This window comes from Erpetoichthys calabaricus, chromosome 4, assembly GCF_900747795.2.
Source record: "Erpetoichthys calabaricus chromosome 4, fErpCal1.3, whole genome shotgun sequence".
In the NCBI taxonomy this organism is placed as follows: Eukaryota; Metazoa; Chordata; class Cladistia; order Polypteriformes; family Polypteridae; genus Erpetoichthys; species Erpetoichthys calabaricus.
In genome coordinates, this window is record NC_041397.2 from 317,076,225 (window position 1) to 317,098,566 (window position 22,342).

Genomic DNA, 22,342 nt, shown 5'->3' on the forward strand with positions numbered 1-22,342 from the left:
GGGTGAACAAAACGATTGCAGAAAAATGTGAGGCAACTAAAGCATTTTTTGAACACAATCCCTTCATTTCAGGGGCTCAAAAGTAATTGGACAAATGAAATAACTGTAAATAAAATGTTCATTTCTAATACTTGGTTGAAAACCCTTTGCTGGCAATGACAGCCTGAAGTCTTGAACTCCTGGACATCACCAGATGTTGGGTTTCCTCCTTTTTAATGCTCTGCCAGGCCTTTACTGCAGCGGCTTTCAGTTGCTGTTTGTTTGTGGGCCTTTCTGTCTGAAATTTAGTCTTCAACAAGTGAAATGCCTGCTCAGTTGGGTTAAGATCAGGTGACTGACTTGGCCATTCAAGAATTTTCCACTTCTTTGCTTTAATAAACTCCTGGGTTGCTTTGGCTGTATGTTTTGGGTCATTGTCCATCTGTATCATGAATCAATTTGACTGTATTTAGCTGGATTTGAGCAGACGGTATGTCTCTGAACACCTCAGAATTCATTCGGCTGCTTCTGTCCTGTGTCACATCATCAATAAACACTAGTGTCCCAGTGCAACTAGCAGCCATGCACGCCCAAGCCATCACACTGCCTCCCTCCACCGTGTTTTACAGATGATGTGCTATGCTTTGGATAATGAGCTGTTCCACGCCTTCTCCATACTTTTTTCTTGCCACCATTCTGGTAGAGGTTGATCTTGGTTTCATCTGTCCAGAGAATGTTTTTCCAGAACTGTGCTGGCTTTTTTAGATGTTCTTTAGCAAAGTCAAATCTAGCCTTTCTATTCTTGAGGCTTAGGAGTGGCTTGCACCTTGCAGTGCACCCTCTGTATTTACTTTCATGCAGTCTTCTCTTTATGGTAGACTTGGATATCGATACGCCTACCCACTGGAGAGTGTTGTTCACTTGGTTGGCTGTTGTGAAGGGGTTTGTCTTCACCATGGAAATGATTCTGCGATCATCCACCACTGTTGTCTTCCGTGGACGTCCAGGTCTTTTTGCGTTGCTGAGTTCATCAGTGCTTGCTTTCTTTCTCAGGATGTACCAAACTGGAGATTTTGCCACTTGTAATATTGTAGCAATTTCTCGGATGTGTTTTTTCTGTTTTTGCAGCTTAAGGATGGCTTCTTTCACCTGCATGGAGAGCTCATTTGACCGCATGTTGTCTGTTCACAGCAAAATCTTCCACATGCAAGCACCACACCTCAAATCAACTCCAGGCCTTTTATCTGCTTAATTGATAAGGACATAACGACGGACTTGAACACACCTGCCCATGAAATAGCCTTTGAGTCAATTGTCCAATTACTTTTGAGCCCCTGAAATGAAGGGATTGTGTTCAAAATATACTTTAGTTGCCTCACATTTTTATGCAATCGTTTTGTTCACCTCACTGAATTAAAGCTGAAAGTCTGCACTTCAACTGCATCTGAGTTGTTTTATTTAAAATCCATTGTGGTAATGTGCAGAACCAAAATTAGAAAAAAGTTGTCTCTGTCCAAATATTTATGGACTTAACTGTATGTGAAAAATGACAAATTCCTAATTCCAAAAATTGTATATGGCAAATAAAGTACATTTTCAATTATTATTATTATGAAATTATTAAAGTAAGAGGGACTACTAAAGAGGTATTAGTGATGTGGAAATTGTTGAGGCTGAAGTGCTTTAGGAGGTTAGTGAGTCCAGATAAACCCTTAATGCACATTTTCACTAAGTCACTGGACACTGGGGAAATTTCGAAAGACTGTAAAATTGCAAATATTATTATTGTTATCTAAAAAGGGTGACTGGGAAAATCCAAGCAATTATATGCCAGTAGACTTAATGAGCCTCACAGGTAAATTAATGGAAGAAATTATTAAGGATAAGATTGAGCAGCAGATGGCAAGTACAGGAGTTTTACTGAACAGTCAGCATGGGGTCAGACGAGGGAGGTCGTGTTTTACTGACATGCTGGAATTCCATGAGGAAGCAACAAAAGCAAATGATCAGAGAGGTGCATACGATATTATTTATGTGCATTTTCAGAAGTTTTTTGATAAGGTGACACATGGAAAGTTAGTGATCAAAAAAGAAGTGAGGATTCAGGGTACCTTCTGTAGGTGGGTACAAAAGTGATTCATACACAGGAAACAAAGGGCTGTGGTGAGGGGAACGTTTTCAGAATTAAGTGGTGTTAATGGTGGTGTCCAGCCGGGGTCAATGCTGAGGACACTGCTCTTTTAAACATACTGTACATAAACAATCTGATAACAGTAAAATAAATATTTGTTTAATTTTGCAGATGATACCATAGTAGGTGGCATATAATCTAGAACAAGCTGAATCACTAAAGAGAGACTTAGACAACATACAGGATTGGGCAGATTTGTGACAGGTGAAATGTAATATAAGTAAATGTTATGAATTACAAGTAGGAAGTAGAAATGTGATATTTCTGCACAATTGGGATGGCTGAAACTTGAAAAAACCCATTGAGTACTGTGCATTGATATTCCAATATTTGTTTCAATTTAACATTTCAGCATGTAGGCTGTCATTTGCTTTTGCATTTCTCTTTCTTCTTTTGAAATAATGTCGAGGCAGAATGATGATAATGACAACCCTAAATGAGAGCATTTTATTTCATTAGGACAACTAGGCATTTCATTGTGTTCCTAAGTCAACAGATGGCATAAGCACACAGTATGACAAAAACAGTTCTGTGCTGGTATTGTGTTATTATTGTGTGTTTAGTAAGATAACTTGCTTCAAAACATTCCTCTCCTCCTCCATTACAGATAATGGCATCAATGTGGAAAAAACACGTTTTATAATCAAAGATGACTTCAGTTACCTGAATATTAACTGGGCTAAAGTAAGACTGTTAAAGTGGAATTTGTTAAATCGGGTTTTGAACAGATATGGCAAATTCTGAAAGAAACTGGGATGGGAATGTACGGTACTTGGACAGTGGAGAGACATGACCATCAGTTCAGATTTGTACAACATACAATACAGAACAAGTAAATTACAATAAAGGGCTTGTGGTGTAGCGGGTCCACAGCTCAAGTCAAAAAGGCCACTTTTTAAATAAATAATCGCCGCCTTTGCGGCTTAGAAAGGAGGTCGTGGTAATGTGGCGGATCAGTTCTCGGGGAATTAGTGATGCGGGCGATTCTCACTTAAGTTCACAGGTGAGGAGTCGTCCGCATTCCGTAATTGTTCCCAGAAGCTGCTAATTGCCACATCTGATCCACGTCCCCGTGATAAATAGAAGCGCGAGGCAGCTAGGGAGGAACTAAAAGAAAGAAAAGGAAAAGTGAATGGAGGTTGCAAGAGAAGAAGGCAGAAAGCGGTGAGAGGAAAGCTGGTGCAAGAGAGTGAGAACAAGTGAGCGCAGGCTAGCGGGCAGCTGAACAGTGAGCCCTAGCGGGGTCTTTCACCAACACCTAGGGCAGTCGATGGTGGTCGCTCCTGCTGAGCATGTTGAAGAGCGGGAGTGACCAGAAGGAGGATGGCTCACCTCATAAGGCCAGCGAAGGCAGCAGGAGTCGGGACTTGGGAAATGAACCCCCCCTACCATGAGCACCCTGGTCGTTGGGGGAGCCTATGTCAAGGTCTGGTGAAGCCCACCGGAGCCAGGGATCGGTGAGGCGAACAGACCTGCAGGAGAAGGAAGAGAGAATGTGAGCTGCAGGTAGGGTGGCTCCTCTTGTGCAAAGTCTGGACAGGAGAAGCAGGGGAGTCACCAGTAGGAATGCACCGGGCTTTCAGTTAAAGGACAGCTTCCAGTCATTGTTTTAACCTCGTTGTTTTTTTTAAAGATTTGTTCTATTGGATTTTAAATTCCACAGATTCACTTCTGTTTTAATGGATTATTTATTTAAAGATTTTTGATGCACTGCACTTTAATTTGGACACTTTGTTTTTTTGTTTGTTGGTTTTCATAAAAGCACGGCACTTTTTTGCACCATCACCTTGCTTCATTGCCGTGCCTCACTGCCTAGCTCATCGGTGACATTACAGACAGTGTCGGGTTCAAGGGCTCCCAGAAGCTGAATGGGAGCATGGAGCGAACCCGCATCGTCACAGGGCTTAAGTGAAAATCAGGTACACTGATGACACCAGTGGAAATTAAAGGGAAGTGCATATGGGATCAAAATCAGGAAGATCTTCTTTACACAGAGAGTTGTGGGAGTCTGAACAAACTACTGAGACATGGAGCAGAAACCTTGACGACCTTTAAGAAGAATCTGGATGAGATACTGATATAAGACAGCTTCCCTATTAGCTAAACAAGCGGGCTTGATGGATTGAAGGGTCACCTCTCATTAATCAAATTTATGTTCTTATGTTCTAAAACCTGAAGCAAATTAAAACAAAAAAGTTTAAAAAAGAAACTAGACAAGAAAACAACAGTTCAAAAAGGAAGTAGATTATTAAGAATAATATGAGAAAATTAAAAATATTTATTTCTATATATATTGTGGCAGTCGGCTGGCATCCATGCCCAGCCGGGACGCCCCTGCACACTATATTCAGAGGGAACAGCCCTGGACAGTGCAATACCTCCCCCTGGACGCTAGATGGCCTCCCCCCTGGGCTGGAGTAGTGTCTCGGTTTCCCACAGGGTCCCTGAGAATTGGAGTTGGGGGCAGCCCCGTTGGGTCCCACAGGTACTGCCAGGGGGTCCTGTGTTTGGGATTCCTGAGCCCATGTTGGCAACAGATTCATCACACCTTGAAGTGCAGCCGGAACTCGGTGATCAAACACCTGGAGCACTTCCAGGTGAACTATAAAAGGAGCCAGAGTCGGGTGGAGGAGGACAAGGTGGCTAGAGAGGAGTGGTGGTGCCAAGGAGAAGAAAAGTGCTTGTACTGGTGGTTATTAGTGCTTGGGACTGTATATTGCCTGTGGGTCACGGGGAAGACATGCGTCCACGGGTGAAGAATAAAAAATATTTGTATTTGTCTGTGCCGGGTTGGCCGCAATATAGAGCCTTTCTGACAATATATATAACTGCTCAAAAAAATCAAAGGAAAACTTTGAAAACAGATCAGATCTCAATTGGAAAAAATCCTTCTGGCTATCTCTACTGCTATGGGCTGATATGGTGATGTGTTAGGAACGAAACGATGAAACATCGTTTGATGGAAATCAAACTGATCAACCTACAGAGGGCTGAATTCTAAGACACCCCGAAAATTGAAGGGAAAAAATGATGTGGCAAGCAGGCTAGTCCATTTGGATGAAATTTAATTGCAGCAACTCAAAATTGTACTCAGTAGTTTGTATGCTCCCACGCTCCCCACCCAAGGGCATGCTCCTAATGAGATATCGGATGGTGTCCTGGGGGATCTCCTCCCAGATCTGGACCAGGGCATCACTCAGCTCCTGGACAGTCTGAGGTGCAACCTGGTGGTGTCGGATGTACCGAAACATAATGTCTCATCCAGAGGTATTCTATTGGATTTTGGTCAGGTGAGCGGGAGGGCCTTCATTTTTCAGGAACTGCCTGCATACTCTCATCACATGAGTCCAGGCATTGTGGTGCACCAGGAGGAACCCAGGAGCCACTGAACCAGCATAGGGTCTGACAATGGGTCCAAGGATTTCATCCTGATACCTAATGGCAGTCAAGGTGCCGTTGTCTGGCCTGTAGAGGTCTGCGCGTCCCTCCATGGATAAGCCTCCCCAGACCATCACTGACCCCCCACCAAACCGCTCAGGCTGAACGATGTTACAGGCAGCATAACGTTCTCCATGGCTTCTCCAGACCCTTTCACCTCTGTCACATGTGCTCAGGGTGAACCTGCTCTCATCTATAAAAAGCACAGGGCACCAGTGGTGAACCTGCCAATTCTGGTATTCTATGGCAAATGCCAAACAAGCTCCACGGTGCCCACTAGAGGACGTTGGGCCCTCAGGCCACCCTCATGAAGTCTGTTTCTGATTGTTTGGTCAGAGACATTCACACCAGTGGCCTGCCTGCTGGAGGTCATTTTGTAGGCTCTGCCAGTGCTCATCATGTTCCTTTTTGCCCAGAGGAGCAGATACCAGTCAGCCCTGCTGATTGGTTAAGGACCTATGAGGGGCTATGTCCAGCTCTCCTAGAGTTAACTGCCTGTCTGTCCTCTGGAATCCCCTCCATGCCCTTGAGACTGTGCTGGGAGACGCAGCAAACCTTCTGGCAATGCCACGTGGTATTGATGTGCCATCCTGGAGAAATTGGACTACCTGTGCCACCTCTGTAGGGTCCAGGTATGGCCTCATGCTACCAGTAGTGACACTGACCGCAGCCAAATGCAAAACGAGTGACAAAACAGATGAGGAGGGAAAAATGTCAGTGGGCTCCACCTGTTAAACCATTCCTGTTTTGTGGTCATTTCATTGTTGTTGTATTGTTGTATATACAGTATCTATATATATATATGTATATGTATATATATATATATATATATATATATATATATATATATATATATATATATATATATATATATATATATATATATATATATTTATTTGCAGCTGGAGATCCACGAAGGGAGAAAAAATGAATCACGTATCATAAAGTAGTTTTTATTCCTGAGCTTTCAACCCCTATAGGGGTCTTCATCAGAGGATAATGCTTAGACTTATAATAATCAAAGGCAATATATAGTAACACATTGAGTGGGGGGGAGGTGACTAAGTCCGTATGATCAAGAGGGGGGGAGGGGGGTTTGTATAGTTTATTTATTATGTACATGTTCTTCTTAAGTTAGCATATGCTGGGTTTATGTCCAAGTGTCTGTTGATGGCGTTTTCATCTGATAGCCAAGACTCGGCCAACTCTCTGGCGCTTTTTGTACTGGCCTTAAATTTTACTTTTACGTTGTCCCAGTTGAATGTGTGTCCTGTCGATTTAGTATGTGCATATATCAAAGATAGTGCGTCCTTTCTTCTGATGGCATTGCGATGTTCCTGTACACGTGTTGAGATTCTTTTTGACGTTTGTCCTATGTATACAGCTGAGCAAGAATTGCATGGGATACTATAAACTGCGTTTCGTGTTTCTGCTGTCGATTTCTTGTTTTTAGCATTAAACAGGACCATGCGCAGATTGTTCGTGGGTTTGTGTGCTATTCTGATGCCCCACTTGGTCAGGATGCGCGCTGTGCCTTCTGACACCTTGTGGTGATAAGGGAGTGAGTGCCAGGTGGGGTGGGGGTTCTGATTTAAGTCGATTGTTTGCTGATTCATTTGGCGTCTCCTGTGTAGGCTCCGATTAATGAATGTTTTTGAGTATCCGTTTGAGGTGAAAAGGTGGAAGAGATAGCGTCTCTCATTAATTTTTGTTTCCTTAGTATTACAATGAGTGTGGACTCGTTTGAATAGGGTATATTGTGGCAGATGGCTGGGGGTTATGCCCAGCCGGGATGCCTCAAAGGCCCGGGAGAGGGACCATACCTCCCTTGGACCACAAGAGGGCAGCTGCCCTGGACTGTATGGGGGCCACGGGATCAGAGCATGGAAGCTCAACCCTGTTGGGGCCTGTGGTTACCGCCAGGGCATGCCCGGAGGATTGTGGAGCCCTGGGTGGCAGCACTTCCGCCACACCTAGAAGGGCTGGTGGAAGGAATTCCAGGGACACCTGGTGTGCTTCCGGGTGTTCATGCAGCACTTTCGCTACACCAGGAAGTGCTGTGGAAAGGTCATAATGGATCACCTGAGCACATCCAGGGCATGATAAAAGGGGCCGCTTCACTCCGTTGGACGAGCCAGAGTCGGCAGGAAGGAGACAGAGCTTGCAAGAGGAGGAGTGAGGGCGACAGAGAAAGTTAAAAGATAGAGGCTGTTAACTGCATTCTGTGGTGTATCGTAAAAGAACTCAACATTAAAAATACAATCCAATCGATACCTCCTAGGTGTTTTTTATATATAGATATGTTAAACACCATACTGCTCTGTGACAGCACAAATTCTAATATTAACCAAGGAGACATACTGTGAGCTAAGTTAAGTTTGTCACTTGCAATATTCTGTCCTCAGTACAATTCTTGGTTTTTAAATAATAATTAAAATTAGGCATTTTCAAGCAAATTATATCTAATTTTTTTTTTTATTCTTTAACATTCCTGTTGAGTTGTCATTTTAGTTCAAGCTTATTGCTTTAAATTTTGATGTGCTACATGAGAATGTCTAATTTTGCTTTTGCGTAAGAGCCAATGCTCTAATATTCCCAACCTTTTTTGTTAGCCTGATAGTTGACTTATTCATTTCCAGAATGTATTATTGAAGATATATAAATTAAACATATTTTCTGCCAAGTGACTTGTTTATCCTGTATAGGATATTGTAAAATTCATAGCGGATAATCTCTTTACAGTGCTGAACTGTTGTTTATAATTTACTGTCTAAAGTGAGGAGTGAGTAAGGTGTTTCCTGAAAATATGCAGTTCTTTCAGTCGGGAATAAATAGCAGCCTAGAAATCAACGCAGCTGCCTGCTTGAACGACGTCTGCTGAGTTACGGGGACTTCATTGTGTTTAATTTTTTCCAGGAAAAAGAAAAGCCAAAGAAGTTAATACAGATGTCTGAACACAAAGTGTATTGCTTGTCTTATACACAATATTTATGGAAATATCTTTGTTCAAATATATTAAGTGTTTCTTATATTTGTAACAGGTGTCTGGTCACACTTACAGGTAATCTAACTTAGACACCATTTAAATATCCGACTACGCCACCCAGTTTTATTAAGAGACTGGGAACTCCTGAAATTTACCAATAATAGCACACAGGTTTCTTTAAATTGGGCGGTGAGTAAACACACAATGAAAGACACAACAGTAATTTTAGAAAAAGCAACAGTAAGTTCTATTACACAAGACAATATAAGGTACATTAAAAAGATAAACGAACATAACAAAACCTAAACATATCAGGAATTAATTTCCTTTTGTTTTAAGAGGAAAATACACAGTCCACACTCTAAAAGTCTGTTAAAAACAAGAATTGGAGGATACAACCTTTAGTGGTGCAAAGTCCAGTTGGTGCACTGTGTTACCCCAACACTTAATTGTTCAACTGTCCACGGATGCACTCTGTTCACTGAACACTCGTTCCCCTACAGAAGTTGTGTCAAATTGTTGAATCCCCGTCAGCGTCTCTTCATTGTTCCTTTATCTTCCACTCTGGGCTCCTTGTGTGGCTGGGACCTCGGCACGCCTCATTTCTCATCTGTCAGCTTCGCTTGGTCCTTTCATGCGGATTCCCCCTCTCGCTGAACCCACCTCCGGCGTCTCTTTGTGGAGCTGTCTCTTCCTCCCTGGAAGTGTTGCCGTCCTTGTGCCTCACGTCGTGCCAGCCAGGTACCCTCGTCTGCCTGCAAGCCCCTGTGCTCTGTCCGAGTGTCTTGGCAGCGTTTTCTGTGGACTGTCCTCCCTGCTTTCTGCTGCCTAGGAGTTTAAATCTACTTCAGTCCCTGCTGTTGTCAGTCCTGGACAATCAATCAATGGCACATCTAAATTTCCTGGGTTTAACAATTAATGGAAACACAAATTAACAAAGTGTATTGTTACCAACCATTAATGAGTACAGATCTGCTGATTAGAAACCAATATTGTCAAACATGTTAATTCCAGGTAAATACAGACATCCTCCAAGGCCAGACTTCAAAGCGGTGACTCCTTTGCAAGACAGCAAATACCTACACAGACAACCCTGACACAATCAGTAACTGGGTTGAAATCGAAAAACAAGGTCCCCTTCTGACATATTATATATTTATATTAAATATATTATATGTTTCTTTATTTTTCAAGTAAAATCTTAAAAACACAATTTTACCCATGTATTTTATATTAAACTGATAGATATGTTGACATTTTTGGGTATATTGTAATATGTTTAATTTTTGTAGGGAATGATAGGGCCCATCTAGTTATAGATTAGATTATATAAAACTTTATTGATCCCAAGGGGGAGTTCAAATGCGTACAGCAGCAGAAACATAGAAAACAAAGATGCAGACTTACAGGATAGATAAAACAGCCAATCAATCAACCAATAAACAGGCAAACCAAACAAACAAGCAATTAAATAAATAAACTTAATGAGTACATTGGGTGGAAGCACTGAATTGCCTGATGGGGAGAAAAGACCCCCAGAGTTGCTTTTTAGCATACCATGGTGGAATGAACCCCTGGCTAAAAGTGTTCCAAGAGTGTGCCTCCTGTGTTCTGAGACCTGTTCAATCTGTCACTGATATGGACCCCCTAAGTTCTTGTTGGAGGGCATCACCTCTACATTGACTTTATGAATAGTGACCGAACACAGAGGCTCTTTAGAGCGGTGAAAATCAATAACCAGTTCCTTGTTTGTGCTGATGTTAGGTTTGCATACTGCTATGGTCAGGAAAAAATTCCAAATCCTATTCATTGTTGATCAAGAATTTCCAATTTATTTAAGCTATATTGGTTTATATATTCCATAATCTTTTTCCTCACTATTCTTGTGTTGTTTTTTTTATATAATTATATTCAAATATTCTTCATATATTTTTGTAATGTAAAGAGCCTTAGACACGTCTTGTGTGAAGAAACTGTGAAGTCAAATTCTGGAATTCCTGATTGATGTTTCTATAAGTGGGCCCAGCCTTGGTGTGTAAAGAGTGGGCCCTATGATGTATCCCACTCAAGGTTTGTTACCAGTGACCACAGCTTGGTTTGGATAACAGAAGGATGTGTGAATGGTCATATCAGCTACACCTCATGCTTCAGTGAATGTAAACTGTCTTAAGCATTCATATCCTCCGAATAAAATTTTATTTATCATAATTTATTAAAATATATTTGTTTTCTTGAAGATAAACCAGAAGACAAAGAACAGACACACATTGTAAAAGGTAAGAATCCATGTATTCATGTTTTTATTTGCTAGAACGGTGGAAGAAGGATTATAGAAGATGCATGGTTTTCTGATCTTCTAATCTAATCTGGTTATAACATTGATTCAATGCCTTTCACATCTTTTCAATGCAGCATGATTAGATTTTGAATGGAACTGAATGGAATGGACCACTCCCAATCAATTTTAAAATCTTCCTGCTGCCTGCCTTATTAGAATATTAGCACATTAGAAAAATCTGGAGAAGAACAGGCCATTCATCCTAACAAAGCTCACTAGTCCTATCCACTTAATTCTTCTACAAAACATCTAGTCGAGTTTTGAAGGTCCCTAAAGTCCTCCTATCCACCACACTACTTGGTCACTAATTCCAAGTTTCTGTGGTTCCCTGTATAAAGAAAAACTTTCTAATGTTTGTGTGAAATCTACCCTTAACAAGTTTCCAACTGTGTCCCAGTGTTCTTGAGGAACTAATTTTAAAGTCACCATCTCGATCCACTGGACTAATTCACTTCATCATTTTAAACACTTCAGTCATGTCACCTCTTAATCTTCTTTTGTTTAAACTGTAAAGGCTCAGCTCTTTTAATCTTTCCTCATAACTCATCCCCTGTAGCCGCTGAATCAGCCTAGTTGCTCTTCTCTGGACTTTTTCTAGCGCTGTTATGTCCTTTTAGTAGCCTGGAGACCCAAACTGCACACAGTACTCAAGATGAGGCCTCACCAGTGGGATATAAAGCTTGAGCAGAACCTCCTGTGACTTGTACTCCACACATCAAGGCGCTATATAACCTGACATTCTGTTAGCCTTCTTAATGGCTTCTGAACACTGACAGGAAGTTGATAGCTTAGAGTCCACTACGACTCCTAAATTCTTCTCATAAAGAGTACTTTTGACTTTCAGCCATCCCATTGTGTGTTCAAACCTAACATTTTTTTATTTCCTACATGTGATAATTTACATTTACTGATATTAAATTTCATCTGACACAAAACTCCCCAACCCTGTCTGCTGTTCAAGTCCCTCTGTGATGATTCAACAGATTCTCAATTATCTGCCAATCCACCCATGTTGGCATCATCTGCATACTTAACCTGCTTGTTACTTATATTCCTATCTAAATCATTTCTATATATTAAAAATAGCAGCAGCCCCTAGCACTGTCCCCTGCTGGTCACCACTCTTAACATCAGCCAATTCTGATGAGGTTCCTCGCACCATCACCCTCTGCTTCCTGTGTCTGAGCCAATTCTGCCCCCATCTAAAAACATCACCCTGAACTCCCACTTCTTTTAGTTTGATGCCCAACCTCTCATGTGGCACCTTATCAAATGCTTTCTGAAAGTCCAGATAAATAATCTCATCTGCTCCACTCTGGTTGTATCCTTTTGTTGCCTCCTCATAGAATTCCAGCATGTTAATAAAACACGACCTCCCGCTTCTGACCCCATACTGACTGTTCCTAATAACTCCTGTCCTTGCCAGGTGTTGCTCAATCTTCTCCTTTATAATTCCTTCCATTAATTTTCCTGTGATGCATGTTAAGCTTACTTGCCTGTAGTTGCTCTGATCTGCCCTGTCACCCTTTTTATATAATGGGATGATATTTTCCATTTTCCTGTCCTCCAGAATCTCCCCAGTGCGCAGTAACTTCCTAAAAATTTGTGTCAAGGGTTTATATTTGTACTCACTAGCCTCCTTAAGAACACGAGGATAAATATCATCTGGTCCTGGTGATTTGTTTGATTTCAGGTTATTTAATCTGAGCAGCACTTCTCCCTCTATAATTTCCAAATCCCTCAATACCTCCTTAGTAGTCCCTGTTACCTCTGGAGTTTAGAGCATCCACTCTTTCACTTTTCTGAATTTGTTTAATTCTCTTTTACTATTCCTGATGCACTTCACCTCCTCCTTGACTGTCCGTTAACTACTAAAATACTGCAATAATTTCTTTGGACTGTCTCTCACCTTATCTGCTATATTCTGTTCTTTAAATGTTTTCAGAGGAAGATACTCTATAGAGCTCATCAAGTCTATCAAATTAAAAATTGAATTTTCTTGGGGGAAATTATGCCCTTGTGAACTGGTATAAAAATGAAGTTGTGGGGGGAGATTAATATTTTTCATTATAATTGGTTGCAGGAAATGAAAATGGGTCATATCATGAAGGTAAGCACTTATGTGCCTTTCTCGCTTCTGCTCTCTGTTATCCTCGGCCCTCGTCTTTTCTCTCTTGCTCTCCTCCTGACTGTACACTCAATAAGAGTGGCTTTAAACTGTGTCCCGGATCTCTCCAAACTGATCCTCAGGTTCATTTCCTCAGGCCATCATGTGGTTAATTTCTGTTATGAGCTTTTCTGTCTCCTACCTCTGATCACTCATTAGCAGCTCTGGGTTTGGATGTTTCAGTCTGCTTCTTGCTTACCTGAATTAAATGTTATTGTATGTGAGAAACCTTCACTTTATTCTCATTTCGATATGATTTATCCTTTTTGTAGTCTGGTTTACCTCCCAAATTACCAATGAAGGGTAGCAGATTTAGCTCTGTGTGAAGGTGTTGCTGTATGAGTGGCCCCAGCAGTGGACTGGTGTTCTGTCCCATGGCTGTTTCCTTTCTTGCACCCAGTGCTATTGGGATGGGGTCTGGCCCTCTGCAATATTCTATTGGAGTTAGCAAGCAGAAAAAAATGGATAGATTGAAGAATTTAATTGTATTTATTTTTAAAAATTACCCTGCAATCAACTGTCAACCATTTCAGGACTGACTCGTCTCTTAAACCCTGCACTGCTGAGACAGGTGTGACTTCTTACAAATCTGAATCTGTTTAAGATGTTTGGCCAATGAATGGATGCATAGAACACAATTTGCTGAAAAGATCTCAGAGTACATACATACATACAGGTAATTAAAAATGTAAAACATACTAGAAAAATATAAAACCACGCATTATACTGTGGCAAAAGTGTTTTGTTGGCGTCGAGCCGACACAGACCGACAGCGGAGGCACGTAAAAATGAAACAAAAAGAATTTATTTTCACGTCTTCCTCGTGTCCCACATGCCCTACACAGTCCCCAAAAACACTGTGGAATAGGGCGACCCGGACACAGACAGGCAGACACCTTCACAGCCATCACCTGACGTTTATTTAAAGTATTATTTACAACAGTCCATAAGTGCACCGCCACACAAACCCCAGCAGTCTCCCAAAGTCCAGGCTTCTCTCACTCTTCCGGCCTCTCTTCGCCACTTCCTCTCTGACCTCGTCAACCTCCTCACCCGACTCCAGCCCTGAGTGAGAGGAGGCGGCTCCTTAAATAGGCAGGCGGCTGATGACCACACCCGGCCACCTGCCACAACACACAAAAGAGAAGCACCAACACACACTCTTCTTCCTCCACTCCTCCCAGGCAGCTTTGTCCTCCTCCTCCTCCCGACTCTGGCGCCCTGAGTAGTGGCTGCAGGCTCCTTTTATAGCCCACCCAGAAGTGCTTCAGGTGATGATTGACCTAATTCAGGCTGCACTTCTGGGTGTGGCTGCATTCCAGTCCACATGGGATCAGGAAGCCGTGCAGCTCCCCCTGGTGGTGACCACAGAGCCCAACAGGGATGAGCTCCGGTCTTCCGGAAATGTGGCCCCGATGCAACCCAGGAGGCTGTCACCAAGTGTTCCGGGGGAGAAATAAGCCTCCCATGGCTGCTCCCCCGGATTCAGTGCCAAAGGGGCATCCCGGCTGGGCTTGGGTCCCGGACGTCCGCCACAATACCCATAACAGAATATGTTAACCTGTTCAAACTCAGCAATCAACCTGTCTACTTTCAGTAAGGTTTGACGCCAAGGAAACAATTTAGAAAGCATTGGTTTAATGATTCAATGGAAAATGATACAAAAAAATAATCATGTGATAAATGAAGGTAACAAATGTGCCTGCACATGTGGTCAATAATTGGCTGAGGCTGATTATCTCCTCACCAGGTATGTAATGAAATTCATTGTTGTACTACTGACTGTTACATTAGACATAAACCATTGTAGTCATTTCTTATAAACCACAGAAGCTATTGCATCCTTTTACATGTTCAGCATTTTAAAATCAGGAAGAAGTAGCGAACATTTTTTAAAAAGTGGCATGAGTGATACTTCAGAGAGGAAATAACATATCTAGGGCATCATGAAGATAACAATTTAAAGAGACGCTTGTGCCACCAAAACAGCTCTGAACCATCAAGGCATGGACTCCACATGACCTCTGAAGATGTCCTGTGGTATCTGGCACCAAGACGTTAGCAGCAGATCCTTTTAGGCCTTTAAGATGCGAGGATGGGCCTCCATGGATTGGACTTGTTTTTCCAGCAAATCCTAAAGATGCTCAATTGGATTGAGATCTGGAGAATCTGGAGGCCAAATCAACACCTTGAGCTTTTTGTCCTGTTCTTCAAACCATTCCTGAATAATTTCTGCAGTGTGGCACAGTGCAATATTCTACTGAAATCTACTGTTATCATGAAGGGTTGTACGTGGTCTGCAAAATACTTCAGGTAGGTAGTACATGTCAATGTAACATCCACATGAATGCCAGGACCCAAGGTTTCTTAGCAGAGCATTGCCCAGAGCATCACGCCACTTTTGCTGGCTTGGCTTCTTCCTATAGTGCATCCTGCTGCTGCCATCTCTTCCCCAGGTTATGTGCGTGTCATGTGGACACGCACCTAGCTGTCCACATGATCTAAAAGAAAACTAGTTCATCAGATCTGGCCACCTTCTCCTATTGCTCCATGGTCCAGTTCTGACACACTTACGTGCCCATTTGTATTTGCTTTCAGCGAAGGACAGGGGTCAGCATGGGCACACTAACCGGTCTGTGGCTATGTCATGATGCACAGTGTGTTCTGACACATTTCTCTCATGGCCAGCATTATTTTTTTCAGCAATTTCTGCCACAGTGGCTCTTCTCTGGGATTGCAACAGATACACGTCAATGAGCCTTGGGCACCTATGACCCTGTTGCTGGTTTACTGGTTGTCATTCCTTTTACCACTTTTGGTAGGTCCTAACCACTGCATACTGGGAACATCCCACAAGACCTGCATAACATCTTCAAGAACTGACTGTTCACTTGCTGCCTAATATATGCCACCCCTTGACAGGTGCCATTGTGATGCAGTCATCAATGATATTCACTTCATCTGTCAGCGCTTTTATTTTTTATTCATTTATTTAATTTTATTTATTTATATATATTTTATTTATTTATTTATTTATTTATTTATTTATTTAGTTAGTTAGTTAGTTAGTTAGTTAGTTAGTTAGTTAGTTAGTTAGTTAGTTAGTTAGTTAGTTAGTTAGTATTTTAATTTTATTGAATTTATTAAAATCAAATAACACTCCATACACATAACTTGAGTTTTACAAACAGAAAAAAAAGGTTCAAAACAAATCAACGCTCACTCCTGAGAAAGAGAGCTAGGCCTGCAGAGTAAATCTTTATGCTAGTAAAAACAAATGAATAGATAAAATAATAAATGAATAAAGATAAATGGAGTAAAAGAGGGGAGAGAATCTGCTTCCTCAGTGCTTTAAAAGCTTATTCTAAAATGTTATTGATGAGATCCTGCCAGGTTTTGAAATAGTTCTGCACAAATCCTCTAAGTGCGAATTTGATTTTTTCCAATTTCAAATAATATAAAACATCAGTGACCGTCTGACTTAGGAGAGGAGAGTTAGGATTCTACCAATTGAGCAAAATATTGTAAATTTCCCCTTGGGATTAATAAAGTATCTATCTATCTATCTATCTATCTATCTATCTATCTATCTATCTATCTATCTATCTATCTATCTATCTATCTATCTATCTATCTATCTATCTATCTATCTATCTATCTATCTATCTATCTATCTATCTATCTATCTATCTATCTATCTATCTATCTATCTATCTATCTATCTATCTATCTATCTAAATAAGTTTACATTCCAATAGTGTAGTAAAGGCGATCACAGTTTGTTTGTCCTTCTCCATTTTAAGCCCATCTGGAAGAACACCAAACACAGCTGTTAGTGGATTAGGAGGGATTTTGATCCCAAGGCCGTCTGAAAGGCATTTAAAGATGTTGGTCCAGAATGATGTTAATTTGGTACAGGCCCAGAACATGTGACCCAGTGAGGCTGGAACTTGATTGCAGCGTTCGCAGTTAGGATCTCGCCCTGGAAACATTTTGGACAGTTTTAAGCGAGAGAGATGTGCTCGATATATAATTTAAAGTTGAATAATTGTATGCTTTGTGCATATGGAGCTCGAGTGAATTCTCTGCATTTCTACCTTCCACTCCTTTTCTGAAATGTTGAGGGAGAGATCCTATTCCCATTGTCCTCTTGGATCTTTGAAAGGGAGGGACTGTAAAATAATTTTATATATTACAGAGATGCTGTCTGAGTCCTTGAGAGTGAGCAATATATTTTCCAGGATATAGAGGGAGGTGGGAGGTGAGGAAAATTGGTCAGGTTCTGTTTGACAAAGTTTCTAATTTGAAGATAGTGAAAGAAATGTGTTTCTGGAAAGTTAAATTTGGAGTGTAATTGTTCGTAGGATGCAAAGACGGTGTCTATGTACAGATCCCTAAGGGATTTAATCCCAAATGTTTTCCTGATATTAAAAACTGCACACGTTTGAGAGGGTGAGAAAGAGTGGTTCTCATGCAGAGGTGCCACAGGTAAAAGATTCTTTATCTTAAAATGCTTCCTACATTGGTTCATATTCTGAGTGAATGAAGAACAATTGGGTTGTTAGAATATAATAATAATAATAATAATAATAATAATAATAATAATACATTTTATTTATTCGTAGGCACTTTTCTGAACACTCAAGGACACTGAACAATAGATAAAACACACATTATAAACAAAACTAAAACACAAAATTTAAAATTGGCGATGCCTTGTATTTATTGAGGTACAAAGCAAGGAATGTAAAGAAGTCCAGCAGGATTTAATTTCTGTTGTGGACCAGGCCTGTGTATGTTCACCTATTTGTGTCCATTCTCAGCACTTTAATGTTGTGACTGATCAGTGTATATACAATAACTGTAGCTGTATACAGTATGTTTATATGCCTAAGTATATCTATATATTTTTTTAACAAAATAAAACTTTCATGTTTTGCATTGTTTTTAAAATATTACTCTACACTTTTTTTAAGGTGTGAAAATTGCTCTTGCTGTTTCATTATTTTTCAATCTCCTATTCTTGGTATTGTTAGGTAAGTGCACATAATTGCTCTTCTATAATTATTTTTTTAATCCCTAGACTTTGTAAAGTATCACTTTAGTTTTGTGTCCTCTGTCTTAGCTGCACATTTTCTGTTTTGTATATCTTCTTCTTTTGTTTGACTTTTTTTAAGTGGTTTCATGCTTTTGTGGCTGTTGGTACATTTCAGTGCTATAAGCTACTCAATGTGATACTTCAATCCTGAGGGTTTTAGTTGTTCCCTACTAAAGCTATAAAAGCTGAAAACGTTTCAGTTTTCTTATGACTGCTTCCTATAACACAGCAGGTGGTTTTGAAGAGGCCTCTTTACGATTATACATTATACAGTCATATGAAAAAGTTTGGGAACCCCTCTTAATTCCTTGGATTTTTGTTTCTCATTGGCTGAGCTTTCAAAGTAGCAACTTCCTTTTAATATCTGGCATGCCTTATAGTAACAGTAGTATTTCAGCAGTGACATTAAGTTTATTGGATTAACAGAAAATATGCAATATGCATTATAACAAAATTAGACAGGTGCATAATAATAATTATTTGCATTTATATAGCGCTTTTCTCACTACTCAAAGCGCTAAGCAATTGCAGGTTAAGGGCCTTGCTCAAGGGCCCAACAGAGCAGAGTCCCTATTGGCATTTACGGGATTTGAACCGGGAACCTTCTGATTGCCAGTGTAGATCTCTAGCCTCAGAGCCACCACTCTGCGGTGCATAAATGTGGGCACCCCAACAGAGATCTGACACCAATACTTAGTTAAGCCTCCTTTTGTAAATCTAACAGCCTCTAGACGCTGTCCTCCTATAGCCTTTGAGTGTCTGGATTCTGGATGGAGGTATTTCTGACCATTCTTCATACAAAATCTCTCCAGTTCAGTTCAATTTGATGGACAGCCTGCTTCAAATCATCCCATAGATTTTCGATGATATTCAAGCCAGGGGACTGTGACGGCCATTCCTGAACATTGTACTTCGCCCTCTGCATGAATGCCTTTGTAGATTTCCAACTGTGTTTTGGGTCATTGTCTTGTTGGAATATCCAACCCCTGTGTAACTTCAACTTTGTGACTGGTGCTTGAACATTATCCTGAAGAATTTGTTGATATTGGGTTGAATTCATCCAACCCTCGACTTTAACAAGGGCCCCAGTCCCTGAACTAGCCACACAGCCCCACAGCATGATGGAACCTCCACCAAATTTGACAGTAGGTAGCAGGTGTTTTCCTTGCAATGCAGTGTTCTTCTTCTGCCATGCAAAGCGCTTTTTGTTCTGACCAATTAACTCAATTTTTGTCTCATCAGTCCAAAGCACTTTGTTCCAGAATGAATCTGGCTTGTCTAAATGAGCATTGGCATGCAACAAGCAACTCTGTTTGTGACGTGAGTTCAGAAAGGGCTTCTTTCTCATCGCCCTGCCATACAGATGTTCTTTGTGCAAATTGTGCTGAATTGTAGAACGATGTACAGATACACCATCTGCAGCAAGATGTTCTTGCAGGTCTTTGGAGGTGATTCTCACAATCCTGTTCATATGCCACTCCTGTATTTTTCTTGGCCTGCCAGACCTGCTGGGTTTAACAGCAACTGTGCCTGTGGCCTTCCATTTCCTGATTACATCCCTTACAGTTGAAACTGACAGTTTAAACCTCTGAGTTAGCTTTTTGTAGCCTTCCCCTAAACCAGGAGACTCAACAATCTTTGTTTTCAGATCTTTGGAGAGTTGCTTTGAGGATCCCATGCTGTCACTCCTCAGAGGAGAGTCAAAGGGAAGGAAGCACAACTTGTAATTGACCACCTTAACTATCTTTATATCTCATGATGGGACACACCTGTCTATGAAGTTCAAGGCGTAACGAGCTCAACACACCAAGTAATCAGCATTGAGCAGTGACAGGCATTCAAATCAGCACAATGACAAGGGGACCCACATTTGTGCACAGCCAGTTTTTCACATTTGATTTAATTTCATTCAACTAAATACTGCGTCACTAAAAATCTTTTATTGGAAAACACCGCAGTACTCAGATGTTCCTAGGAAATGAAAGACATACCACTGTTATCTTTTTGTTGAAAGGAGAGTCAATTATTATGCAGGCTGAGAGGGGTTCACAAACGTTTTCATATGTCTGTAGATATATTACATCTGAATTGTTGTATTTGAGGTGCCCATGTTCTGCCCCTATCTGCCTGGATTTTTCTCCGGATGACAAATATGGCTCAGCTAGGCACCATTAATCAAATAAACACTGCTAAAGGTAGATTCCAGCAAAAGATGCTTTTGTCCTGCTGATCCTAATTTCCTCTCACTTATCAAAGATGTGCATGTTTGACCACTTGGTGTTTTAATGCTCAATACTGTCCAAACCAGTGTGAAAGTCTGGTACTGTTTGATGTCACAGGGCCATTTTCAAAAATTGTTTTTGCCATGTTGCAAATGTTAGTGTAGTTGTTGTGAAAAGATGTCCTGACACAGAGTGGTTAATCGAGGTTTAGGCTAATTAAATATACAAGTGTCGTTGAGAGATTAATGCAACCATCCCTCATTAACACCTGAGGTGATACATAGTGAAGCACTGAAACAAGTTGTAAAGGAAGAAAATGGAGGAGTAGAGAAAGAAGGAGCAATAAAATATTAAAGGAATGGTGTGTGGGTGCTCAGTCTGTTAAAATACTCTTTGGAGTGTAAAGTGTCTTTCCCGAATATAGAGTCAGACCTTCTTCGCTGGAGTAAGGACCTGGGAGATTGAGGGCTTTTGTTGACTCTCTGCGAGTACCGAAGGAGGCTTCAGAGGGAGAGCTGATGGGAACCGAGTTCTGTGCTTTAGGTCAAGTCCGCTGATGGACAGCAGAGGAGATAAGAAGTGTTTTTCCGATCAGAGGAACTATGTTCCAGGTTTCCACAGAAAGGGATAAGTGGGGTGTTTAGGATGACGCTAGTGTTTTGAATCGGTGAAGTAACAAACAATTGCAATGGGGTTTTTTCTGGAAGACCACATTAGGATGTCTGTATGATGAAGAAATAAATTTTAACTTTGTTTTCATTATTTATTGCATTAACAATAGTTCCGGTTTTGTGAAAATATTTATTCACTTGGTTATTTTTGAGCAATCACACATTTGATTCTAATAAATATGTCATTTTTTGCACTTGGAAACTCATCTCCTCACTTGCCCTAGTCCACCCTCGGTTATGAACTACAAGAAGTTTTGAAGTGATCGGTTCCCATTGGCTGCAGACACAGGGCATCACAGACAGTATGTCACGATGGCCCAATACCTCATCAAAGGGCAAATCCAGCCTTGTACCTGATGATTCTGGGGTAGGCACCCAGCATGATCAATAAAAACACAAATCGGAAATGTACGTGCCGTGTATTTGCCACAAAAGTTAACCGCTCAAAAGTAAAGTAAATTTCATACGGGACTATGAGATCTTGAGAATGGCCTGAACGTAGAATAAATTTAAGATATCTGGATTGTCTTGTTTGACACCTTTATATTGTAATGCATCTCAGTGGTTGCCAGTTTCGATTTGGCCAGATGTGTTCTAAAGGTGAAAGCCAGAGGAAGAGGATGTTCTCGTGAAGCAGCATTTTGGGATGTGGCCTGGTGTTCAGGAGAAGCATCAGAAATCTGCTTGCATGACAGGCTGGTTTTGTTCTAAGGTCTGCCAGATCCTGGCCAGCAAGCATCTTGTGAGTTTAGGACTAGCGTTATAGGTCAGTGGTTGGGTAGTTCCTAATTGTCTTAGTTTTTCAAGACTGCATTACCAATACAATGAACTACATTCACCAGAAAATTGCTTAATTGTACAACCCCAATTCCAATGTTGGGACGTTGTGTAAAACGTAAATAAAAACAGAATACAATGATTTGCAAATCCTTTTCAACATATATTCAATTGAATAGATAGATAGATAGATAGATAGATAGATAGATACTTTATTAATCCCAATACACTACAAAGACAAGATATCGAATGTTCAAACTGACAAACTTTATTGTTGTTTTGCAAATCTTCACTCATTTTGAATTTGATGTTCCAAAAAAGCTGGGACAGGGGCATATTTACCACTGTGTTATATCACCTTTCCTTTTAACAACACTTAATAAGCGTTTGGGAAGTGAGGACACTAATTGTTGAAGCTGTGTAGGTGGAATTCTTTCCCATTCTTGCTTGATGTACAACTTCAGTTGCTCAACAG

At 40.9% G+C, this 22,342-nt stretch overlaps 1 protein-coding gene and 1 long non-coding RNA gene across 2 annotated transcripts in view; one reads left to right on the top strand and one right to left on the bottom strand.

The window, feature by feature from the left end:
* LOC127527406 (uncharacterized) overlaps positions 1-19,813 on the bottom strand; it is a 153,054-nt gene extending 133,241 nt beyond the window's left edge. Inside the window, exon 1 of the long non-coding RNA XR_007934728.1 lies at positions 19,784-19,813. This is a non-coding gene — a long non-coding RNA (uncharacterized LOC127527406). The remainder of the gene's footprint in view (positions 1-19,783) is intronic.
* Positions 1-22,342, top strand: part of LOC114641141 (uncharacterized) — a 42,806-nt gene that overhangs the window by 8,487 nt on the left and 11,977 nt on the right. The window contains exons 3-5 of the mRNA XM_028790244.2: positions 10,832-10,870; positions 13,016-13,042; positions 18,076-18,135. Coding sequence (XP_028646077.1) covers positions 10,832-10,870; positions 13,016-13,042; positions 18,076-18,135 — 126 coding nt within the window. The remainder of the gene's footprint in view (positions 1-10,831; positions 10,871-13,015; positions 13,043-18,075; positions 18,136-22,342) is intronic.